Source organism: Toxotes jaculatrix, chromosome 15, assembly GCF_017976425.1.
Source record: "Toxotes jaculatrix isolate fToxJac2 chromosome 15, fToxJac2.pri, whole genome shotgun sequence".
NCBI classification, from domain to species: Eukaryota; Metazoa; Chordata; class Actinopteri; family Toxotidae; genus Toxotes; species Toxotes jaculatrix.
In genome coordinates this window covers 12,717,939-12,742,116 of record NC_054408.1, presented here as the reverse complement: position 1 = coordinate 12,742,116, position 24,178 = coordinate 12,717,939, and the positions used below count along the sequence as shown (strand labels likewise).

General features: G+C 40.5%; 1 protein-coding gene across 1 annotated transcript; it reads left to right on the top strand.

Moving 5' to 3' along the window:
• Nucleotides 1-2,734: 2,734 nt before the first annotated feature.
• On the top strand, nt 2,735-23,313 carry xirp2b (xin actin binding repeat containing 2b). Its single transcript, XM_041056420.1, has 9 exons — nt 2,735-2,874; nt 6,527-6,688; nt 7,345-7,473; nt 8,133-8,222; nt 8,497-8,554; nt 8,665-8,753; nt 9,744-19,350; nt 20,568-20,698; nt 20,852-23,313. The coding sequence occupies exons 2-8, from the start codon at nt 6,638-6,640 to the stop codon at nt 20,657-20,659; spliced, it is 10,116 nt and encodes a 3,371-aa protein (XP_040912354.1). The 5' UTR covers nt 2,735-2,874; nt 6,527-6,637; the 3' UTR covers nt 20,660-20,698; nt 20,852-23,313.
• The last annotated feature ends 865 nt before the right edge of the window (nt 23,314-24,178 follow it).

Below are 24,178 nucleotides of genomic sequence, written 5' to 3'. Positions count from 1 at the left end.
GCATGCAGTGCTCACTGATGTGAGCTACACCAAGTCTCTACTGGGGAGAGGATCAAATGAAAACACTGTTCACACAATTTACAAAAACGGCGAAATATTTGCTACCCAAGTTACCCACGGTATGAATGTAAACACTCAGCATAGCTGAAATGCATATAAAATCCCTTATGTGTCAGCAGTCATATATTAGAGAGGTGATTAGAGACATCCAGCAACTGTCATAATTCACTTTTACTGCCGGTTCAGTACAAATTGTTGTTGTTGTTGTAAATTTGCAATACTGGTGACAGATCTGTTAATTAGCTGTGGCTAATTTCTGCACATTGCTGAGATGATTGATGTACTTTGTAGAACTACAAAGGTTCCACTGCAATCATTTCCAGTTTCTGCATTAACTCTGAAACAACTGCTTTTTGATATGTTCAAAGAAATATGTTTCCGTGTGGAAAAAATTCCAATCAGAATTAACTTTCACAGAAAATCACTGCTTCAGGCAGACTGTATTTCATTTATACTTTAGTAGACATCATACCAAGATACTTATATAACAGATATGTGTGTTTAAATAGCTATCATTGGGTTATGACATTATATCACTGTAATCTTCTGATTGCCTCTGACATAAAAGTCATATTTGTTTTCAGCATTGCCTTCAAAGAGTATAGAAATGTCTGTCAGCCTTTGTGAATGTGACATTTCCTTTGTTTCTTTAGAAGTCTAATTAAATACTGTAATGTAAATGGCCCAGAGTCTTCTCCTCTGAGCACTTAATCAGGAACTATGACAAAGAGCTCACAGATATTTACAGCAACAGCCTGGATGAGTTGTTGCAGGAGGACTGAGGTTTACAAATTCACACTTTAAGGCTCTCCACCACACACTTGTGCTGGCTGGCAATGAGCCATTTTACTGAGTGGTAACAGCCAGGGGCTTAGTGCCTTGCTCATGGGCATGTTGATGGTTATTGAGACAGGGAAAGAGTATTTACTTATCCAGCTTGCCTTTATTCATTGTAAATTGCTCTCTTTTGTTATTCACTGTAAATTATTCTTTTTTTGTCACTTTCCTGGGCAACATCCCAGAGAATCTTAATGACATTAGAAAGTTCACACCTATTCCCTTTTCCAACATGGAAAGGAAAAATCTGTATACTTACAGTCAGAACTGACCAATGCTAAATGTAATGGTCAAGCAGTGGTCATACATTTGGACAATGACGCATTTTTTGTTTTGGCTCTGTCCTGCAGCACATTTGACTAGAAATCAATGAGTATGTGGTTACAGTGCCAATTTGCAGATTTAATTTGAAAGTGTTATACTGGGTGAACTTGCCATGCTGCACTTTTCAAAAACATGCTTAATAAAATGGATTCCCACCCTGGTGTTCCATTCCCTTCCAACACAACAGGCTATTTAAACCTAATGACCTTCTACAGCACTACAGAACACAAAACTGATTTACATGTTTATTCTGAAGGCCTTCTGGATAGAGTTGGACTCTTTCACAGTCAAAGACTCGGTGAAAGAAGCTGTCACTAAAATATTTAGTTAAATATTCATCATGCTGGTCTTTCTTTCTTGGCACCATGTGCAAATGTCTGCTCATATGTAAAAGCCTATGGTATCTGATGGAAATCACTTCTTATCTCCTGTGCTGCCTCGTTTTTAGTGTGTGTGTGAGAGACGGGGGGGTAGACAGAGAAAGGGTAATATTTTTCCTTTTCTTTAACCCTCACTGTATAACTTAGAGCTTTGAACAGAATACAGCAAGATCATAAAAAGAACACGAGACCTTGAAAATCTCACACAATTTTTTTAAAATAATCCTTTCTTACAAAAATTTGACAGAAATTTTGTGACTCTCATTAAGATTAGTCTAATAACTGTTACACATTTAACAGTCCAGAGTAAATACAGGGTCATATTCATCTTTATTTTAAATGATCAAGAAAACAGGTGAACAGGATCTTTTGCCACTGTGTGGTTTGGCAGGAGTAGGAATCCCAGAGCGTCTCTTTAAAACAGGTGGTCTTTGGAAATGCAGGTATGAGTTACACACGCTGCAGAAGAACAGGGTTTGTGCAGATGCCTGGCAGACATGTCTGGTCTCCAAACACTGGCCCAAGCTTCTACGAGATACCAGAGTCGGGCTGGCGCCACTGTCTCCAGCTGAGCCAAAGAAGATGAGCTGGCTCGCTCTACCACACTCAGAGGTGTCTCTTGTCGTATTTACGGCCCCCTTAACCCTCCTCTCTTCAACAAATAGCATTACATCACTGACCCCATTTCAGACCAAATGCAAAGCGCAGCACATGGCCAACACATTTCACCACCATTTACTGTCACTCGAATTTGCACCTACCTGACATCCACTTTGCGCTGCTTTGGGATTAACAGAAGCAGTGAATAATGAGAGATTCTCAGAGTATTTGTTGTGGATTTGTATGTGCATAATTTGGCATATTATGACAGGCGGTAACAGCTGCTGGAGTATGCAGTGCACTCTGATGGAAGACGTGATGATGAAAACAGTGTGACCTGATTTATTAGTACACAAGCGTCTGCAGAGGAGTCAGAGGAAGTATTTCCATATGGATTTTCTGGGGAACTTGACATGGGAGGCATGGAGGCCTCGCTCTCTAAAAAAAAAACGCCCCAGGCCCATCTTTTGCAAGTGGGCGGAGGGTCTAAAATAAAATCAGCTGTCACTGTCTGCTCGTTGGACAGAGGTGACCACATAGTACTGGAGCTGGTCTCCAACACTGACTGGGATTTGCTTTTCACTCAAAAAGACCCTGCAGGCCTGGGATCCAGTGGCCTTGGTGTGGGATTCTACCTGCTGAGCTCATATTTTTTATAATTCACTATATCCTGGTAGGTAATGAATACAGTGAGAGCAGTGGTTGTGTCTTTGTGTTGAGGTGGAATTTTACAAAAAAGAATGTGAATTTGGCTTTGAATTTGATTGTGAATGTGATTTTGGCTTTTTGAATTAAGTTTTTATGTTTATAATTCTAGATGCATGGAAATAGTGATACATTATAACATTTCTTATTGCTGTCTGCAGAGAAAAACATGGAAGACTGGTACTGAATTCTTGATTGTGCTCAGACATTCATTAACACTGTCCTCATGCTGAGTGCACTTCCACTAAAAATACAGGGATAAAATATAAATCTTATGTCAGGCCTGCAGAAAAATAAACTGTGACTGAAACACTAAATTAACTGATTTTTTTGGGCTTGAGGGGTGATTAGATTTATTCTATTAATTAATTTCCAATAGATGGAGTTCTGAGCTGCTGAGCTGTTTGTGCCAATGCCAGCACCTCTAGGTGTTATGTCGCTCTACTTCCACGTTGCCAGGAAAACCATGAAATGAGGAATACTGAAGTAATTACAAGAGTGATTACAAATACAGGCACAAATACAAGGTTATCAATGCAGGATACCTAAGAGCTTTTGGAAAGGAAAGCCTTGACCTTCCAGCTTTCCTCTTTATTTCCATGAGAAACACGACCCTTCATGGTTAAGTTTAAAATAGGCTGGATTTATTTTTGCAGGTACATGGCGCCGAGATTACTTCACTTTCTTGTTATTTGAGCTCTAGACCCAACATAACGTGTCATGAGATAGCCTCAGACTGTTGACAGATTTTTTTTGGCCACAAATTTTAGTTCTTACCACAATAATTTACAGTCTGTGAGTCTATGCCCTCAAGACGTCAACTGGAATATGCTGCAGTGCAGAGTTTTCCACTGGTAAAGTTTCACTGCTGAAATCAAGATTTGAACTAAAATAATTAAGTAACTAAAACTGTCTAATTTTAAGAGTTATGTAATCTGTCTCAATGGACTGACTGGTTTACACAAACATACCCACCATTCCTCCAAGGCCATCATCATAGTTGACTGGATAGCTACTTATCAAAAACAGCCGGCAGGAGAAATCAAGAAATATACCAGTGAAAAGCTGCTATCATTGGTGCAGTGTAGTGCTGGGCGATATGGAAAAAAATCCTATATCACGATATGGATTATTTTTATATCACGATAACGACATATATCACAAAAGTATGTTTTCAGTTATTCTCTGAAAAGTTTGACAAAAATTTCATTGCTTACTTTTCTCCAACTTTATTTTGAAGTGACATTTAACTACACTGTCTCAAATGATGAAAGGTACATTTTAGTGCAGCAATAAAATGAAAACAGCTGTGGCGGAGGAACAGTAGTCTTCACGTTCTTCAAAATCATAGTTATTTAAACTGAATTGTCAAAATAAACTCTATTTTTAACATGACCCGTTCACTTGGAATTACTACAGCAGACAGAACAGTATAGTAAAACAGTAATATATAATTGTTTTACTAACGTGCATATTTTATATATATATATATATGTAACAATGGCAGACTCATACCTTGGGCTAACATGACTCCTGTGTGGTCATCTGGAAAGTACGCAGTCTGTAAACAGCGAGCGCAGGGGGTCCAGTCTCTGCTGATGAAATGGATGGTTATGTCCATGTAGGGCTGCTTAGCTCTGCTCGTCCACAGGTCAGTAGTCAAGGCATAATGCACCACACTGCAAACATCCTTCTGTACTTTGGCCCGGCATGCGTCATATAAGCGAGGCAACTCGACTTTACTGAAGTGCTTTAGGTGATAGAAGAGGTTTGTTGTGTTGGCATCGGGCGCGGGAATAGTCTTGTAGCATAGTTTGCATATGGCCGTCTTCTGCTCCGTGTGGGACCTCTTGAACCCAAAACGTAACCAAATCACAGACGTACCCCCTCTTTTCGGTAAAAGTGCTTCTTTTTGAGCTGCCTGCGTAGCTAGCTCTGTCTGTTGCGACTCCGGAAATGAAACTTCAACCTGTTGCGCGTCCATCGCTCAGCACTCATGAGTTAAGTAACGTAAAGCATGTCGCAAACCCGCGTGAGAATCAAAGAACGTAAAGCAGCGTCGTGTCGCAAAACCACAAGACGGAGTTTTTTTTTTCTTTATTTTCACTTATATAAACTTAGACATATCGCCCAGCACTAGTGCAGTGTATCAATAGTTGTTAAAAATGTGTTTTTGCCATGATGTTTAAGCTGCATTAGTAGGTTACAACTACAAGAGTATTTAGTTTACTTTTGAATTGCTTCTCACTTTCAACAATAACTCAAAGAACTGATTAAAAAATCTGGGGCGTTTTGATCTTTTGATTTGACGTTTCATTCACTCAGTAGTTTGAAAAATGATGCGTAGTGATTAAATCTGTCCCTGTGCTGCCAAAAGTATATATATATATTACAGATGTGCAACATCATCTTGCATCAACAGCCTGACAGCTTTTTCTGACATTATTCTTGATATTACATGAGTTGAACATACGCATGGTTTCAAAAAGCAAAGAGTGAGCAGAGCAGAGATGAAGATTTTCCTAATGCTGTTAGTCTTCAGAGTAATGGCCAGTCTCATAAAGATTCTGATGCTCATCTTTTTTCAAACATCAGCACATTGGTGGAGGAGATTATCATCTGTTTTTGACTGTTTTTGGAGCACATTCAAATACTGCTTCTTTTGGTTCTGGACTGTTGATGCCGCTCAGATATAAACTCTCATTAAGTCAAATCCAAATCACAACTAATCCCACTTCCCTGATCATCACCTAAATGTGATGGTACATTTCTATCTGAACTGGAAATGCAGTCTTGCAGCAACACTTTAATACTAAACATGAGTGATAACAGTGATTTAAAGTGTGCAAAAGCTCACTGCGATTTAAGTCAGCATTTCAAGGACATTTCACTAACAAACACCTGGGGCACAGTGTTATTGAAGGAGTGTGTTCACCAGTCTTCTAAAACCATCAGTACCAAAAGTTTCAGATGTTGAGGAGAGTACCAAAATCTTATCACATCATGATAAAACAACTGTCACTTACACAGCTCACACAGCTGTAAATTAGTACACCCTGTTTTCTGACTCCTGCACATCCTGTGAGGGAGTGAATGTCAGGAGACAGATGTGTAATTGATTTGCCTAATGTCCCTGTAGAGCAGTTCAAAGACATCTTTCACAAGAGCACCACCTGCATTATGGTAACACCTTGAAAACTCTACTGTGGCTCACATTTTCTTGCCTTTGTGAATATATTTACAAACTGAATCAATATCACAAATTTTATTTAAAAATCAAAATGTTTTTGATAACGGACTGGTGCTTTTGTTTGCCTTTAGTTTGCGAAACCTATGATTAAGACACACACGTAGAATAATCACCATATAAGCTATGTTATCTGCAATACAGTGGCACATGTCCAGCCTGATATTTAAATATTTGTACTAATAAATAAACTGATTATAAAAACAAAATGAAAGCACAAAAACATAAAGAGTTCAGACACAATTGGCAGAGCTTTAATTGCACCTGCTTACACCACCAAGTACCGTGTGTTGTCTCTTAATAACTGGATGACACCTAATAATACAAGTGAAAAGAGTTTTCCTTAACAGTTTATTGATTATTTGTGCCGTAGCTGCTGGCAGAGCAGGTTTTACCAGGGCAGGACTTCCTGAAAGCTTTAAACCAGAGGAGCCGGATTCACTCTGTGGACTCAGAGGTCATCCCACTGACTAACTGTGAGGCCATGTACCAGGCAGCTGTCTCCAAGCGAGCCGACAACACCATCCTCAGCGGGGTACTTTAGCTTGTGCATGGACATGTATTGTTTCAGCAACAGCAATGTAGCTACTGTTCCTGCCAGAGCTGCCTGCACTGAAAAGAACAATTGTCTAATGAGAGGCCAACTTTCTATGGTTAATTATAGTGGTTTCTTTGCTTTCCTGGTGTATGTTGTGTGGTTTAGTCTCTAGATGAGCATCCAGCATTGCACAGTAGCTGAGCTGCCCTAAGATGTTATTGTTGCCATTATTGTTAATGTTGTCATGCAGTTATTAGTGGAGGTGATGACAGTTTTGCAGCTGGGAAAAGGGGGCCAGCAGTCTTGCATATACATGTATAAATAGAGGGGATACATGAGACTAACCTCACAGGGTAGAACATAGAAGAAGGTTGCAGAAAACCTAAAATATTTTTGGCTTTACTTTGAAAAAGCTTTTGCAATTCCTTATGTAAATTTGAGACTTTGACATAAACAGAATGTTATGTTGGATTGTGCCTGTGCACGTGTGTGTCTGCAGAGAGAGAGAACAAACTGCACATAGCATTAGCTGCACCACGCTTGACAGAGGCCTGCGCTGCATGCATACCACACAGAATAGCCCTATTAAGCATCCGTTTGATTTCAGGTCATGTAGAAGTGGAGGCAGCTAATGATATTTCCTGCTTCATTAGGTCATGGAGGAGTCGGAGGTCTGTTCCCTGCCTGGGGGACTTGCCAGTGTGAGGAAGCAATTTGAGACCCAGGAAACAGCAACATCACACAATGTAACCCAGTTCCATTTTCATCACAGAACTGTGCAGGTACACATATTAGAACACAGTATATACCTTCATCAGGGCGATACTAAGAGCATGAAAGAGCTGACTGTGGTTAAATGATGGAAATGTTTCTTCTGACCTGAGCTGGTTTCTATTTGCACCCTTCCATTTAGCTTTTCATCTGCATCAGTGCATGGGAAGCATTGCCAGTAAAAATACATACATTTTAAGTTGAATATTTTCACTGATAGTCCTAGTACATCTCATTGCACTGATATCAGAACAAGGTGTGTGTGTCTATGTTACAGACAGACTAGATACCTCAAACAGCTCTTATGAAAACCCCTTATATTATAGCTCCATTTGGTAGAACTTATCAAAGCAATTGAAATGATTCATTATTTTGTGCTATGGCACTGTGTTAGTGAACAACTTAGCACATTCTTTGTCATCTTGCCTCCATCTGTGATTAGTCATTTCAAACTGCAGTGAGCAATCTGGTCCAGCATCTTCTCTGCATGGTATTCAGTCGTGTACTATGACGCTTTGACTAGTGGAGTAAATTGGAGAGGAGTAAACTCACATCTGCAGCTATGACAAGATTGGGGTGGGGGGGGGGGGTGAAAAAGAAAGAGTAATTTGTGTCAGTGCCTGTGCGCATTTTTCACTGTGTTTGACAACCACTGTCTTCATCTTCACAGGAAATGTCAAACTCAGAGGTCACGGTGTCGAGCGGCAGCAGGCAGATCGTCCCAGGCAGTCAGCAGCTAAACTTCAACCAAGACACAATGGTACTGAATGCATTCTGTGACTGTATTTCTGCAAGCAGGCTTTGCTAAAGAGTTAAACACCATGATTGGCAAGCTGAGTAAAAACTATAACTGCCTGCAGTTAATCAGATTCGTGTGATTCATGTTGGCGTAGTCTTTTACAGTTTGGGCTGAGATTATGAACATCACATTCATTGAGAACATGTGCAGCACTATAAGGGTATTGCTGACTAGTTCAATTTCTGTATTTGTCCACACAACATTTTTTCATCCAATTTAATTTAAATACACACAGGTGTCATACAGCGACAGTAACCTGGCATCCAGTTATGAAAACCATCAAAATGAAACAGGTAGGATGCCGTTTAGAAATATAGTTTTATTCTTTGCCATATAATGTACTCTGTCACTGCCTAACAAATTTAAGGCCTCCCTTCATACTTATGTCTGTGATGACTTTCAGAGGAGGAGTTTCCCAGGTATACTACAAAAGAACTGAGGGATCACTTTGAAAGAACAATAGAAGAGGCTGCTCCACACAAACCAGTTAAGGTATGCATTTCTATTTCACTCAGTGAACAGTTAGTCAAAAGAACTGAAAAATGAAGGGAAAGGATATTTCATTCAAGATATTGAAGACTGTCTTAACTGTAATGGGAGATATTTAATATATTCAGAGAAGTTATAATCCGCAAGATTTTAGTCGTGGTTGATTTGTTGACACCCTCTGATTACTGGTGGCAACAGCAAGTGAGGTTTTATACTACAGCAAACATCACTGAGCAATTTCTTTGTCAGAAATACAACATAAGAGCAGCTGATGTGATGTGTCTGTTTAAAGTGCAGTCAAACAAACTAATAATAAAGTAACCAAGATCTGATTTCATGCTGCAGACAGTTTTTTTTTCCCACACAGCAGCAAGACACATTAAAGTTGGTTACCTTCCATAGGAGTTGGGAGTATGTAGCCTGTTGCTTGCAACTCTTCATTTAACTGTTCCTTATTGTTCCATTACTTCCTGCAGTATTTAAAACTGATTCATTGTCAAAAATAAAGCACACTGACAAATCCATTGCATTTCCTGTGCCAACTGCACAATGAAAGCCAACCTTGCACTGCAGTAACTTAATACAGTTCTGTGGTAGAATGAACAGTAACAGTGAGTGATTAGATTACGAACAGTAAAGATGGATTACATACCTGCATCATTTCTTCCCTCGTGTATGTTAAGGCTATTTAAATCCCGCATGGAAATGGAGGACAATAAATGTCTATTGCTGCAAAATGCCACCAGTAGACAGTGTCAAAAACACGGCTTGTTTTCATGAAAATCTTAAGGATTATAACTTCAACTCTTCTTTGTTGGTGGCTACAAAAAGCAAAATAAGAAAGCAACTTATTCACACCATATCATTAACCTTGGACTGACAGGTGTTTTGCGGTGTAACTATTCATGTGCATAACAATTCACAAAACTCTGCCATGGAGTACTGTGATTTCTAGTTATTTACCCATAAATATTATTTTTATTCCTTAAAAAGATTGGACGTGACATCAATCGAGCTAAGTGGTCCTCAAATGTGACACAAAACAACACAGTGACTTGTGATATCTATGAGGCATCAGCTACTGAAGCAACAGAAGACACAACAGATGCAGTGATGGATTATGAGGACTTCCCGCCACCACCTGCTGAGGATTCTGACTATCTTCCACCCCCACCCCCTGACTTACTACAAATGCCATCAGACAGTCAAAATATTCCAGCAAGCCACTACTCACCTGAGCCTTCAGAACCAGCAAACCCCTCAAAATACCCACTCAACAGAGAGGCTTACTTCAAGCAGAGGAGTATGTATGAGCTGAAACGTCTTTACAGGCACATTCATCCTGAGGTTCGTAGGAATATTGAGAAAGAGTACTACAATGACAACAATGAAACTGAGAACAATCAGTTTGAGAGCAAGCAGTGCGTGTATGAGGATGATGGTGGTAGTCCTGATGAGATCAGTGATGAAGAATACGGGGAATGGGAAGAGATTCTTCCAGGGGAGGTGCAGGCAATGCGTTGGATGTTTGAAAATAAGCCACTGGACACTATCAGAGATGAAACTCCTGATGAGGACAGCGACAACAAGAAAATAACTGAACAGGAAATAATTCTTGGCAAAGACGTGAAACGCACAGCTTGGATGTTTGAGACAAAACCGATGGATGAGCTGGGTTCACAAAACACCAACTCGACAGAGTATAAAAACAAATTCAACAAATTTGACAAAGGAGGTGTCCGTGCTGCAGCGTGGTTGTTTGAAACCCAAACTATGGACACTCTAAACAAAATGCATAAGGAGGAGGATTTAACAAAGGAGATTGTGTTCACAGAAGAGGATGGAAATGCTACCATTTACATGATAGACAACAAGTACATGGAAAGCCTTGGGCACACTGAGACCATTGACGAGAGCCACCTGCTGAGTCTGAGGGCAGTGTTAGAGGAAATAAATGGAGAAGTGAAAACTGTAACAAGTACTTTTGACACTCAGTTTAAATGCATCATTATGGGACAGTCGAGCCAGATGCTGGAGATCAAGTCTGTGCGCAAAATTGAAACTGAATTAGAAAACTCCATTGCTTCACGTTGGCTTTTCGATACCCAACCCCTGGACTTGACAAACAGAGAACCCACAATTTTGAAACTTGTGTGTAGTCTTTCCATGGAGGACAGCAATAAGGGAGACTGGGGCAGGTGGTTATTTGAGATAAAGACATTGAACTCTCTCAATGAGTTGGAAAGCTCACAGATGGAGAAGAAAGAGATCATTGGAGCTGATGTGCGCAAGCACTGCTTAGTGTTTGAAACTCAGCCAATGGATTCTCTAAAGGATGACTCCAATGCCAGAGCCGAGTCTATTGAAGAAATTATAGGAGGTAATGTTAGATCTGCAAGGCACTTTTTTGAAAGCAGCCCTCAAGTAGCCAGGAAGAATTGCCCAGAGGTCGGCAAACTTAAAAAGGGGACGGTAAATGAAGAAATGAAAGGGGATGTGAGGCACCAAAAGTGGCGCTTTGAGAGTCAACCTCTAGAGCACATAAGAGAGGAGAAGAAAGAGGTTACACGAACTGTGAATATTGAAGATGACCTCACACAGGAGGATGGCACAAGCTGCAGGGCAGATGTTCGCAAGAATTGCTGGGTATTTGAGACACAGCCAATGGATACTTTAAAAGATGATTCAAATACTCATCCCTTGACAAAAGAGGAAATTATTGCAGGTAATGTGAGATCAGCCAGACATTATTTTGAAACAGTTCCAACTGAGGAGTTGAAAGAGCTTGCAGAGGTGGGCAAACTGAAAAAAACAGTAGCACTTGATGAGGAAAAGGGTGATGTCAGACATCAGAAATGGCGATTTGAAAGCCAACCCCTGGAACACATTAGAGAGGAAAAGAAGGAAGTAATTCGAACAATTGACCTGGAAGAAATCGATAAAGTGGACGTCTCAAATTACAAGCAAATCTTTGAGAGCACAGATTTTAACAGGAGGGATGAATCTCAAAAGATTCTCGTAGAGGGTGTCAAATCTGGCTCAGTGAAATCAAATACAAACCTGTTTGAGTCAACCCCACTTTATGCCATGCAGGACAGCTCAGGTCACTTCCATGAGGTGAGAACAGTGCGGCGTGAGGAGGTTGTAAAAGGAGATGTAACAACCTGCAAGTGGATGTTTGAAACACGACCAATTGACCAGTTTGATGAAAGCATGAATACATACCAAATTATCAAGGGTATTTCCAAACAAGAAATAGAATCTGGTGATGTTAAAACTGCGAAGTGGCTGTTTGAAACACAGCCTCTTGATGCTATTAAGTACTTCAGCAATATCGAAGATGAAGAAAATGTGGCGACAAGAACAAATGATGATGTCATGAAGGGCGATGTGAAAACCTGCAAATGGCTATTTGAGACAAAACCAATGGACATCCTGTATGAAAGAGTGGAGTTAAAGGGTGACAGTGAATCTGAAGAAATCCGTAAGGGAGATGTCAAAACCTGCACATGGCTGTTTGAGACACAGGCACTTGATACTATCCATGATGAGACAGAGACCATTCTGAAAACATGCACAGTGAATCAAGAAGACATCAGAGGAAAGGATGTAAGAATGGCTTGTTTTCTCTTTGAGACAGAGAAACTGGAGAACCTTACTGGTGAGGAGACAGGCTCTTTTAAGTGTGTCACAGAGATAGACATTGCATCTGGAGATGTGTCAAGGATGAAGTACATTTTTGAAAACCAAACATCTGATATCATGACTTCTACGTCTGAGGAAGCGATGCAAAAGCTCAAGAGAGTTCAGACTGAGGACATCCAAAAAGGAAATGTGGGGAGCTGCAAATGGCTCTTTGAAAACCAATCCATAGATACGATACATGATAGCAAAGAGGAATTTATGAACAGTCGCACAATAAATGATGTACAAGGAGGAGATGTAGACAAGGGCCGTCTCATTTTTGAGACATACTCCTTGGATAAAATCCATGAGGTAACATCAGAGACGGACATAGAGCTGACAAAGACGCAAAAAATTTTCCGCGATGAAGATGAGAAGGGAGATGTGAGAAATTACACCATGATGTTTGAAACTCAGCCCCTTTATGCCATTCAGGACAAAGAGGGCCATTACCACGAGGTCACCACTGTCACAAGTGAGGAGGTAACACGAGGAGATGTAGTGGGAACCCGGTGGTTGTTTGAAACCAAGCCCCTTGATGCTATCAAGGACACAGATGAGGTTTATATAATCAAATCTGTCACACAACAAGATGTGCAAAAAGGAGATGTCACCTCTGCCAAGTGGAAATTTGAGACACAACCTCTTGATAGGATTGCTGAAGAAAAGAAGGCTTTAATAAAAACTGTTGATGATATTCAAGGAGGCAACGTCAGGATAAATAAAGATCGTTTTGAGTCTGATGCCCTGTCACAGGAATCTGTTAGAACAGTTAATGTGAGTGAAATACAAAAAGGTGATGTTAGGACTGCAAAATGGAGATTTGAAACCCAGTCCATTGATAAAATAAGAAGCATGAGCTCTGAAAATCTGATTGAAACTGTTAAAAAGGAGGAGGTTGCAAAGGGAGATGTTAAACACTCAGTCTGGCTCTTTGAGAAAAATCCTCTTGACCACATTAAAGAGGTAGATGAGGATGTGAATACAACCATCACTCAAGAGGATATTCCCAAAGCAGATGTAAAGACAACAATGTGGCTCTTTGAAACAACACCATTTGACGACTTTAATGAGACAAAAATGGAGAAGACTGAAATCCTGGGCAAGAGTGTCAAGGGAACGCTTGAGGAGCTTTATAGTCAGAAAATGGTGAAGTCAAAGGGAATTCTCATTGAAGCTGATGAAATTGGTGATGTTAGGATGGCAAAATACCAGTTAATGAATAAGCAGGCTCCAGAGATTCAACGAGAGGAAATCATCAGGGGAGATCTGCAGACTATTATGATGAACCTACTGAACAGACAGGAAAGACATGAGCGGCAGATAGTTATAGATTCAGAGGAGAAGGGTAATATCAATTCAACAGTGCAGCAACTATTCAACCAAGACAGAGAGAAAAGTATCGAAAGGGAGGAAATATTACGAGGTGATATTCGGGAGGCTATCAACAACCTTTTCAGTGGGGACGGGTCAGCAAAACATGGAATACTAATCCAGGAGGATGAAAAAGGAGATGTACAGATGACAATATATTCCCTTCTCAATAAACATGAGAATGTTAATGTTGAAAAAGAAGACATTGTAAGAGGGGATATAAAGAGTGTGCTTCAAAGACTGTCTAGCCTAGACAAGACAGATCAGGCGGTAAAGATAAAGATAGATGACACTGAAAAAGGAAATGTCAACTTTTACTCCACATGCATTGAATCTGGGGCACTCGACTATCTGAAACAGCTCCATTTAGGACCTGATGAGACTTTACCTGACAGAGCAGAAAAAGAGAAGATCGTTGGAGGTGACATTAAGAGCACAAAACTCATCCTTGGTCGTCATCAAACACAAATTGAGCGTACAGTAGAGGATGTTATACCTGGTGATGTTCACAACACAGTAAAAGTTTTCATGTCAGAGCCAACTGTCTCATTAGAGCGACCCCAAAAGGAGGAGATAGTCAAGGGTGATTTAAGAGCTGCTTTGAATTCGTTGTCTGAATCAGTGAATCAGACAGTTGTTGTGGAGAAAGAGGAGGTGGTGAAAGGCAACATACCGAAAGCTCTGCGGTGTCTGGAGAAGGCTCAGAAGCGGTACAAGGAGGTGGAGAAGCCAGACATCATACCAGGAAATATTAAAGGGGCTCTGAGATCTCTTGAGAAATCAACAACATCCAAAGTTGAAGCTGCTGTTGAGGATTTAGTTGCTGGAGATGTGAAGGCCACGCTAAAATCTCTGGAGCTGGCAAAGAAAGCAGTGAGGGAAGTTGAAAAGGAGGAAATTGTGAGGGGTGATATTCACACAGCAATGCAAAACCTACAAGATGCCTCCAGTGAAAGGAGAACATGTCAGCAGGAAATAGATGTGCAGGGAGACGTCAGAGGAACAATTCAGCTTTTAATGGAGACTCCACCTTCACCAAGGATGCAAAGGAGCCCAAGCCTTGAGGGTGACGTAAAAGGTGATGTTAAGATGTCAATTAAGTCATTATATGAAACGCAGGAGCAGACCCAGCTGGAGAAAGAAGAAGTAATAAAGGGTGATGTTAAAGGCACTATTAAATCGCTGTTGGAGACAGCACAGCGTCAAACTCCCAAAGTCAAGCTTGGAGCATACAGAAGAGTTCGAGTCAAGCAGAGCCCTCCAGTTAAAAATCTAAATGCTGACGCACAGAGGAACATACAAAAGATAAAAACAGCTAATTTAGTTGAAACATCAAAACAAAACTCCCTCTTTAATGAAACTGAAACTGCTGAAGTAAAGGCATGTGCTGTGGAGCAGTCTGCTCAGCAATCAACAACTGTGGTGCATAAAACTATTACCCAAAACCATGGCATCAAAACATTGAAGACAGAGTTTCGTAATCTAAAGTCTAACCCAAAGGGAATGATAAAACTTGATAAAACCAAAGTGAAAACTGATGTTTACGTCTTAAAACCACAAGTGCCAGAGCCTGATTTGCCTCTCCCACCTCCACCTCCACCAGTGGTAGATACTGACCTTCCTCCTCCTCCTCCCACTCCTCCTCCTCCCTCTGTTGATTCTGACATTGATCACCTTCCTCCTCCACCCCCACCACTTGCGAGTGAGCAGGACTTCCTCCCACCTCCTCCATCTCAACAAGAACTGGAGAGTATGCCAGCACAGGCAATTCATCCATCACCAGCAAAAGCAAAAAAGATGACAGTCAAGAAAGTGAAACCTCTGGCTTTACACCCAGTCCCGAAACTGGAGCCTACAGTGGACTTCAGTAAAACACAACAGGTGGCAGTGACATCAGAGAAAGTGGTAGAAATGAGCCAAAACCAATCGAAAACAACAACACATACATCAAAGAGTGTTTCATGTGAAATCCCTCCACCGCCTGAGTCACCACGACCATTAAAGAAAGTTTACATCTCTCCTGTGAAATTCACCCCTCCACCCTCTCCTCCTCCCTTCATGAGAGGGAAAATGAGTAAATTTAACACTCCTCTGATAAAAGCAGAAGAAAACTACCGAAAGCTGAAGGAGGAAAACACACCCCCAACCACTCCAACTCCCACTTACATACATGACTCAGTTACTGCGGCTCTTGAAATGCTTTCCACCAAAGAAATAGAACAATCAAATAACAATACATCAGATATCACACAGCAGAGAGCTGAGAAAATGGCTCTCAATATTCATTCAGACTTAGTACCATGTGATCTATCCAAGGATGCTGCTAATGCCACCCAAGGCAATGTCAGTGCCAGTCATGAAAAAATGCTCACTGATTCTATGATTATATCCACTGCTAAACAGCAAATTGTCGCTAATGAGACTTCCAAGATTGTCTCCATTCAAAAGACTTCCTCTGTCTCAGCTGTGAGACAACATATGCATACAACAACACAGAAAACAGTTTCGGTTTCCTCCAAAAAGTCAGCCCCATCTGTTATTACTGACAAAGACCAGACCTCACACACCGTTGCAAAAGCAGAAAACATGACTGCTGACAGGAAGAAAGACTCTCAAAATCAGAAAACAAAGGGCTCCAACAAATCTGAAGATAAAAAGGAAGATGAATTGCAGCCTGATAAAACTTCTGTTCATATAGTAAAACCTGAAATTGCTGTCACAACTGAGGAGAATGTAAAATCACACAAATCACAATCTGAGAACAAGAAGACAAAGGATAACACAGCACCCGAATTAACCAATAACATTCGCAATCACTCCTCCAAAAAAGAAAATGTCACTTCAGACAAAAATGTAAAGGAATCCAAATCAGCACAACGTGATAACAAAAAGAAAAATGATCATTCTCCTACCAAGAGCCAAGAGAACGTTTCTGATCAGCCAATGCAAATAGAAAAGGAAGCTGCCAACACAAATGGAAAAACAGGCAAACCAAACCAAAAGCTGAAAAAGAACAATAAACAAGAAAAGCAAGTAGAGACAAAAATGTCCAATGAGACTGAGAAACAAAGTGTTTTACAAGATGCAAAGGTAGAAGTGATGGAAACTACTGAAGTGAAAGTGAACAGTGAACCTAAAGAAGTAAAGACAGAGTTAAAACAGGAGATTAAGAAAGTTGTTCCCTGTCCTGCTACTGCCTCAGCACCTGCTGTTACTGAGATCATAACTGACAGCATACAAGAAACTCCAACTCCCACAAAGAAGAAAAAGAAGTCCAAAAAGTCTAAAGGGGGTGCACAGCCAGGTCAGGGTAAAGATATTTCCACAGAACCAAGGACAGAGGCTATAGAAACCAAGGCAGTAACTTCTGAAAAATCCCATCAGACTCAGGAAACAATTGCAGTTGCCCAAATTCACAAAAGTGTAAAAGAAGAGCACATTCAAGTCAAGAGAGAATTCATTACCACAGAAAGCAAAGACCATCAGAATTCCCAGCAACAAACAGTTCAAAAGCATTTGAAGGCATCTCAAAAAAAGAAAGGAGTGACAGTTATTCAGCAAAGCACAGTGGAACCATTAGAAGAAAGTAGGGATGTCCCAGTTACAATGACAGGCGAGTCAGAACTAAATCAGCTGGTCAAGTCCACAACAGGGAGAACAGTGGAATCTCAGATGCACGAGGTCCAAGTGTTAATCTCTCACATCACAGAGATACAAAGAGTGTCAGAAAAAACTGATTCTAAATCTTTGAAGACTCTGCTCAGTACAGTCCCAGATTGGCTCGTGAGTCCAGAGAGAAAATGTGAACTGGAGGGATCTGTGGTGGAAAGTGATGCACATAAAAATGAAGATATTCTCTCACATGTGAGGAAACTAGCAGAGGCTAAACTAATGCACTTGGAAGATGAGGAGACATTGGAGAAGCATGAATGTGAGCCAGTTTCCGAGAAAGATATTTCTAGTGGGGCAACACCGAGAATATCCAAGATCAGTATAGGTTCTGCCAAAGTTGAGAACCAAGTGAAGAAAAAGACTTCTCAAGAAAGAAGGAAGGAAGAATTCAGTCAGTACAAGTCTGTCGACCTTCGGGCTCCCTCGCCATCACTGAGAATGCGTTCTCCCTCGCCGACGTTTATCACCATTGAATCCACTCGAAGAACCGACTCACCCCAGAGGGTCACTCCATCACCTACCCTGCTACACAGGCCACCAACACCTCCCACACCACCGCCACGCAGGTGTGAGACCCCAACATCACGTCTCAGTAGAATCACACCTTCTCCAACTTTCGACAGAGCAGAAAATTTGGCTCGACTCAAAGATACGATGGCCAAGCTGTCTCGGGGTGTCACCCCACCGCCCCTTCTTTCTCCCCAACAGATCTCAGAGAAGAAATCAGAGATTGTGGAATCGCCTGCATCATTCCATCGGCAAATCAAAATTGAGTCCCAGGTTGTGGAGGCTTCAGGGACATCACTTGCAACGGAAAAGCCCAAAAAGAGTTTATCTGAGGAGGCTCAGCAGGCAGGTGTAGGAAAAGATCAAGCTGATATTTCAGAGGGTTTGAATGCAAATGAAATACAAAGTAAGTCTGAGACCCACACACCATTGAGTCAAAATAACCCAGATCTCATAGAAGCTTCAGATATTTCAGAGCCATCATCTATATCTGTCAAAGAAAAGAGAGACTTTTTTGAAGAGGCTCAAAAGGCTGAAATTAATAAGACCTACGTGCGAAAAGAGCCCATTGCTATCCCCGAACGACTGGGCCCAGACATGGAGGAGTGTGAGGCAGAAAATAAGAACAAAGAAAAGGATGAGCTTCCCAGGACAGACTTGTCTAGTCTTGTAAACAAATTTGAATCACCAGAAGAGAAAGTATATATCAGAAAAGAGCTTATCCCACTCGCAGAGTGGCTTCACAATGACACTGAAAGCACGGATTGTGACAAAGAGAAAGTAGACATCCTGGAACAGGCAATGCCAACTTTTGACATCCAGGCTATTAAAAATGTTTTTGAACTGGGTGAGCAAAGTTCCTCATACAGAGAGGAGAAAAAGGATCAGGAGGAGTCTGTGTCAAGCCTGAGTGAAACAACAGCAGACACTTCAAAGCGGGAAAGTCCTCAAGAGACAAAGGGAGGCTCACGGCAGAGCACCCCCCTCCCTCTGCAGAAAAATGAGGCAGAAACTGTGCCAGCAGAACCATCAGCCTTCTCTGAAACCAAATCAATCACAGAACATTTCTCAGATGTTGATGAGTTTGGTAACAAGGTAATCGGAACAAGGACAGCTGTCACTGAGCACTCTGAAAGCATGTCAACGCAACGGGCTCCTTTCTCCTATGCTGATGCAGTTAAAAGAAAAGCTGCAGCAGTGAGGCGAACTGAAACATACGATGATGATGCTACCGAGAAGCTGCTGAGGAATTTCCACAAAACATGGACAGAGAGTGAGACAGTTTTCAAAAGTCTCGGCTACACCGTTTCTGAGGAGATGACCTCAGAAGTTCTATCACATCAAACGAAGATTGTCTCATCTGGTAAAAACTGTACAGCATGAAACAACAAAACCTAATGGCATGGACTATGGATGGGTTTTATCTCAAATATTTTTCTGTGCTGTGTTGCAAAAACAGAAATTCTAATTGCTGCGTTATATAGACTCTGTGAGCTTCTCTGTAGAACAAAAAGTGCAGGTACTAACCAACAAGACCAGGAGTCTTCAGCAGCTCTGTAAGGCAGCTACAGTATATGCAAATATGCAAATATGAACATTAGCATGCTCACAATGGTAATTCTGCCATTCCGATAATTATTTGGTAAGAGCCAAACTGCTAACATGTCTATTACAAATTGAGATTTTTAGCTAACACTATTTTTTGCACATTTGAGTTTGAAAATTCATTCTCAACATTGGGAACAGCAGTTTGACAAAATAATCTTATCTCCAGATTATTTTACTTACTATCTTTTTCTGAGCCACATCTCATGGTCTTCATTAGGAAATGGAGTTTGCTGAGTTGTCATGGAGCTGTTCAAAGACGGGTCTTTGCCACTGAATACAAATGGAAGCCAATTACATCCAATGCCAACAGCCAAGCTTGAACAGAGACAGTAGTTACAATCTTCCGCCCTTTCATGACCACCCTAACAAGTGCACCAACTCCATCCATTAATAGATACAATGAGATTCACTTGAAAGGTTTTGAAAAAAGGAAGAAAGTAGACCTGGAGTTAAATTATTAATAAGTTTTTGTACACTGTGATCAGGTTGTCCTTCTCAGTATAATTGGTCTAATCGGTCTAACTGGTCACGAAAAACACTGCAGCCATACAATATTTTCAAGAGGCAATCCATTAGCTGAGCAGATTGAAGCCAGCTTGTACCTTTCCAGCAGGGAAATTACAGTGTACAGTCTGCTGGCTGAGGGTTTGCAAACGACCAAATTGCAGTTGAGAGATGCATGTCTATTTGTGCATACATAAGTGAATAAAACAAAACCCTGAGGAACAAAATGCACCATTCCCTCTGACAACCATTGTCAGTGTTTAAACAAAGGAATGAGCATGTCACATAACCTTTTAAATGTAAACATAATCTGTTGAACTGCTTTGTACCACCAAGATTAACCACAATAAAAACTGAAAGAAAAGCTGTAGCTCATTGTTGCATTGTGAGGCAGCCCAAATGAACTGCTTCTCACATTGGGCAAATGAAAAAAAATCTCACCATTTGCATTTTATCTCTTTCAAACAGGTTCGAGTTCCGAAGTCGGAGCTCTGCACAGTATGTCGGAGGAGAGCTTATCCGATGGATGCTCTGATAGTGGACAAAAAAAAGTACCATAAATCCTGTTTCTGCTGTGAGCACTGCAGAAATAAATTAAGGTAAATGTGGCACTCATTCAAATAAATGGTCATAACGGACTCTTTGAACACTGCAATTTTAATTAGTTAATTTCTTGGTGTTTTAATGATTATAATAATTGTCCCAAAAAAAAGTTAACTCTCTCAACAGAAGATTATTCTTCTCTCTTCCAGCTTAGGAAATTACGTCTCTCTCCATGGACACTTCTACTGTCTACACCATTATAAACAACTCCTCAAGTCCAAAGGGAACTACGAAAATGGACTTGGGCAGAAACCTCCCACAGGAAGTGGTGGACCTATCTCCTCAGATGAGAAACTTGAATGGAGATATTCCATGAGCAGCATAAGTTCAGTAGACAAAACACACAGCGGTGAAAATGAAATGACAAAAACATTTGATGAAAACAAGCCACACTGTAACAAAATATCTGTAGTTTGGCCCCCACAGGCTGATCCCCCAAAGAAAACCTTTAAAATAGAAGAAGATATTCAGCTAACTAAACCACAGTGGCCCCCTCCAGACAATTCCCCCAAGTCACCCAAACACCAACACAGAAAGGCGGTTCCCAGAAGCGTCCTTTGAAATAAAGTCACCCAAATACACAGTTTAGTCAAATAAATCCAAAGAAGAAGCACACAAGAACGAACGGTAGAGTAAAATACTTCCAAAGAATTGTCCTATATGCATTTAAGGAAGTGTTTGGGTTAAGGTCATGCTGTTAAGTGATTCAAAAAGGAACATGACAAGTGAGGATATGACAGGAAACTGTATATATTTGTAAATGGTGTGGAAAAGCAGGTTGTAATAGTAAGTGTTAGAGAGATAGATATGGATATGTGGAAAGTGGACACAGACATGGAGCGGTGTGTGCTTGAACTGACAGGGTTATCCCAGATGTACTTTTTCATTCATTGCATTTTATATATTTATTTCAATTTTGTATGTGACACAAAAAGATTGGAACAATTCTGGCAAAAAATAATTCATTTGAGCTGCTATAACTACTGTCATTGGTCTTGTGAAACTAAATTTAGCAAGTTAAAGATATGTGGCTTTATCATGTCAAATTCAAAATCTGGACTGAAATAAAACAGTGACTGCACATAAATCTTAATCTACAGTTTTAGTCAACGGTTCTGAAATGAGACAACTGAATGTCTAAAGCTTACAGATCCCAGTGCTCATGAAGCATAGTAGTATAGTAATAGTATAGCAAAAAAGATTCACAAATGGTATTTTTCAAATGTAATTTGGCCCAGTTTCTTTTTCACCCTTTTTGTTTTACTCCAACATCAATTGGTTTACTGTACAATTCAGGCTGCTCAGTCCATTTTTTTGCTACTGCATGCCGGTGCTGTTCTGCTGTTGTATTATTTTGTCAGGGCTTTTATCTTTCAACATATCGACATTTTTGCATTTCACTTTTTTTTAGCACCCGGTGTGCAGACTACTAAAAGAATCTTGGAATTATTATATTTATAATATTGAAAGTATATAATATAAACAAGGGAATTGGTGATAATCATGTTTGTTTTGGACATTTGTATCCTATTTTGAACAGCAACTATTTTGCAATGAAGAATTTTATTTTTTAGATTAGAGGGTTATACCTTGCTTTGTACAAGAAAATTCCTGATTCTGTCATGCTGTCAGGCTGGTTCACTTACTTTATTGCTGAGAGCAATAAAATGTTGAATTTCATTGTTTCATTTGTCGCTTTGAAAGTCTATGGCCTACTTCACATCTAGCATCAGCGTACTGTATGTGGAATGTAAATCTGTCACTACATCTCCAGAGTTCATCCAAGGAGGAAGTACTGTCACAGTGCTTGTCAGGTGTGTATCTGATAGAAGCCGCCTACAGTAGACTGGGTCAGGTCAGCAGATCCCTTTCACAACGTCAGTATAATCTCCTTTAGAAGCTATCCCCACCCTGAGGGGGATTTTGGAGCTCAAACTGCAGGTGTGCCTACAGTAGACCAGGCAACCAGTTCCCTGTAGAGAAAACTGGAAACTGAACATTAAAAGAAAGGTAGATGAGGGACAGCTTGAGCATATGCACTGTGATACAGATGGAGAGGAAAGCAAGGCTTAAATGAATTTTACACTCAGTCTAAAATAAGCTTGTAAGCAAATGTGGTTACTCATCCTTTTACTGCTTCTTACTGTGGAATCCCACAAGCTTAGCATGCAGTTTGCTGAGTTTGACCACCTTTATAACTGCAAGACAAGAGATATATTTTGATTTTATATTGAAAGATTAGCATCTTAACATGTAAAGAAGTATATGTTAAGATGCTAATCTGCATAAGGTACTATATAAAGACAAACATTTTTCTTTTATATTACTTTTATATGCTGAAAAATTATACTGAAAAATTGCACAACCCACTAAACAGCACATCTTAATACATTTATAGATATGCATGTATGTTTGTTTTAATCTTTCAAGTTATGCCATTTATTTTACTGTCTGATTCTTATTTTACTCTTACTGTAATTATTGTCCTTTATTGCACATTAACCTTTTAGCACAGTCTCAATGTTTGAGCCTCCCACTGAACATACTGAGTTTTAAAGGAGATATACAAGCTTCAAAAGGCCCTGCATTGCTTAAAGTAGGCTGTCATATTAATTAAACAATAAAATTCCTCTGTGCACACTTATTTGGCCCACTGAGCTATTTTATCTGAGGATGACAGGGGCTAAATGTGTGCTTTGGTGTGAAGCTGTGTGCAGGAGTTGACTGAAAATTCTCTCACAGCGTCAATCTACCTTGCTGCTTCTGTCAGTACAAGCTCAGCGCTTTCCCTCTTTGAGCGGATTGGTCAGGAATCTATCGGATTACACTCTGATTGGTCGTCTGTGTCTCATCAGGAGGTACGTCAGCCCAGTTGCACTACCATCATGTTTTCCTCCTCCCTTCCCCAGTCGAATAACAGTGCTGTAGGATGCTGGAGCAAAGCAGTAGCGTATCATCAGGACCACAAGTCTGAGTGGGATGGAGACACTGAGTGAGGTAGGCATAAAAAGGATGGTTTTTCTCTTTGCTATCTGACATGGCGTGTGCAGGGCAGGTTGAGCTTCACTTATCTGGCGGAATGTGATATGAAGGGATGATTCTACTTTTTTTTTGTAATTCCTGCAGTGTTTGTAGATTGGTCTATCATCAGATAATAATCTGTCCTTCCTAATTTCCGTGCGCTCATCCGCTGGTTTTCGGGTGTCCCCGCTGCTGTGAGGCTTTGATCTCTGCTTCAGTCCGTTGCCATTATACCTGTCTGGGTCTCTAGTGATGCAGCTACTTTGGCACACTCACTGATCTTCGTCCTGTTTGGGCAAGAGCTGTCACCTCTGCACTTACGCTTAAAAATGCGTCGGTTGTACGTTGGGCGATGGGTGGTGCAGATGGCCAAGTTACACTGTAGCCTATCAAACTTTAAATATGCATTTATTCAGTTGAATGGGATTTTTTTTTTTTTCTTGCAGAGAGCTAGT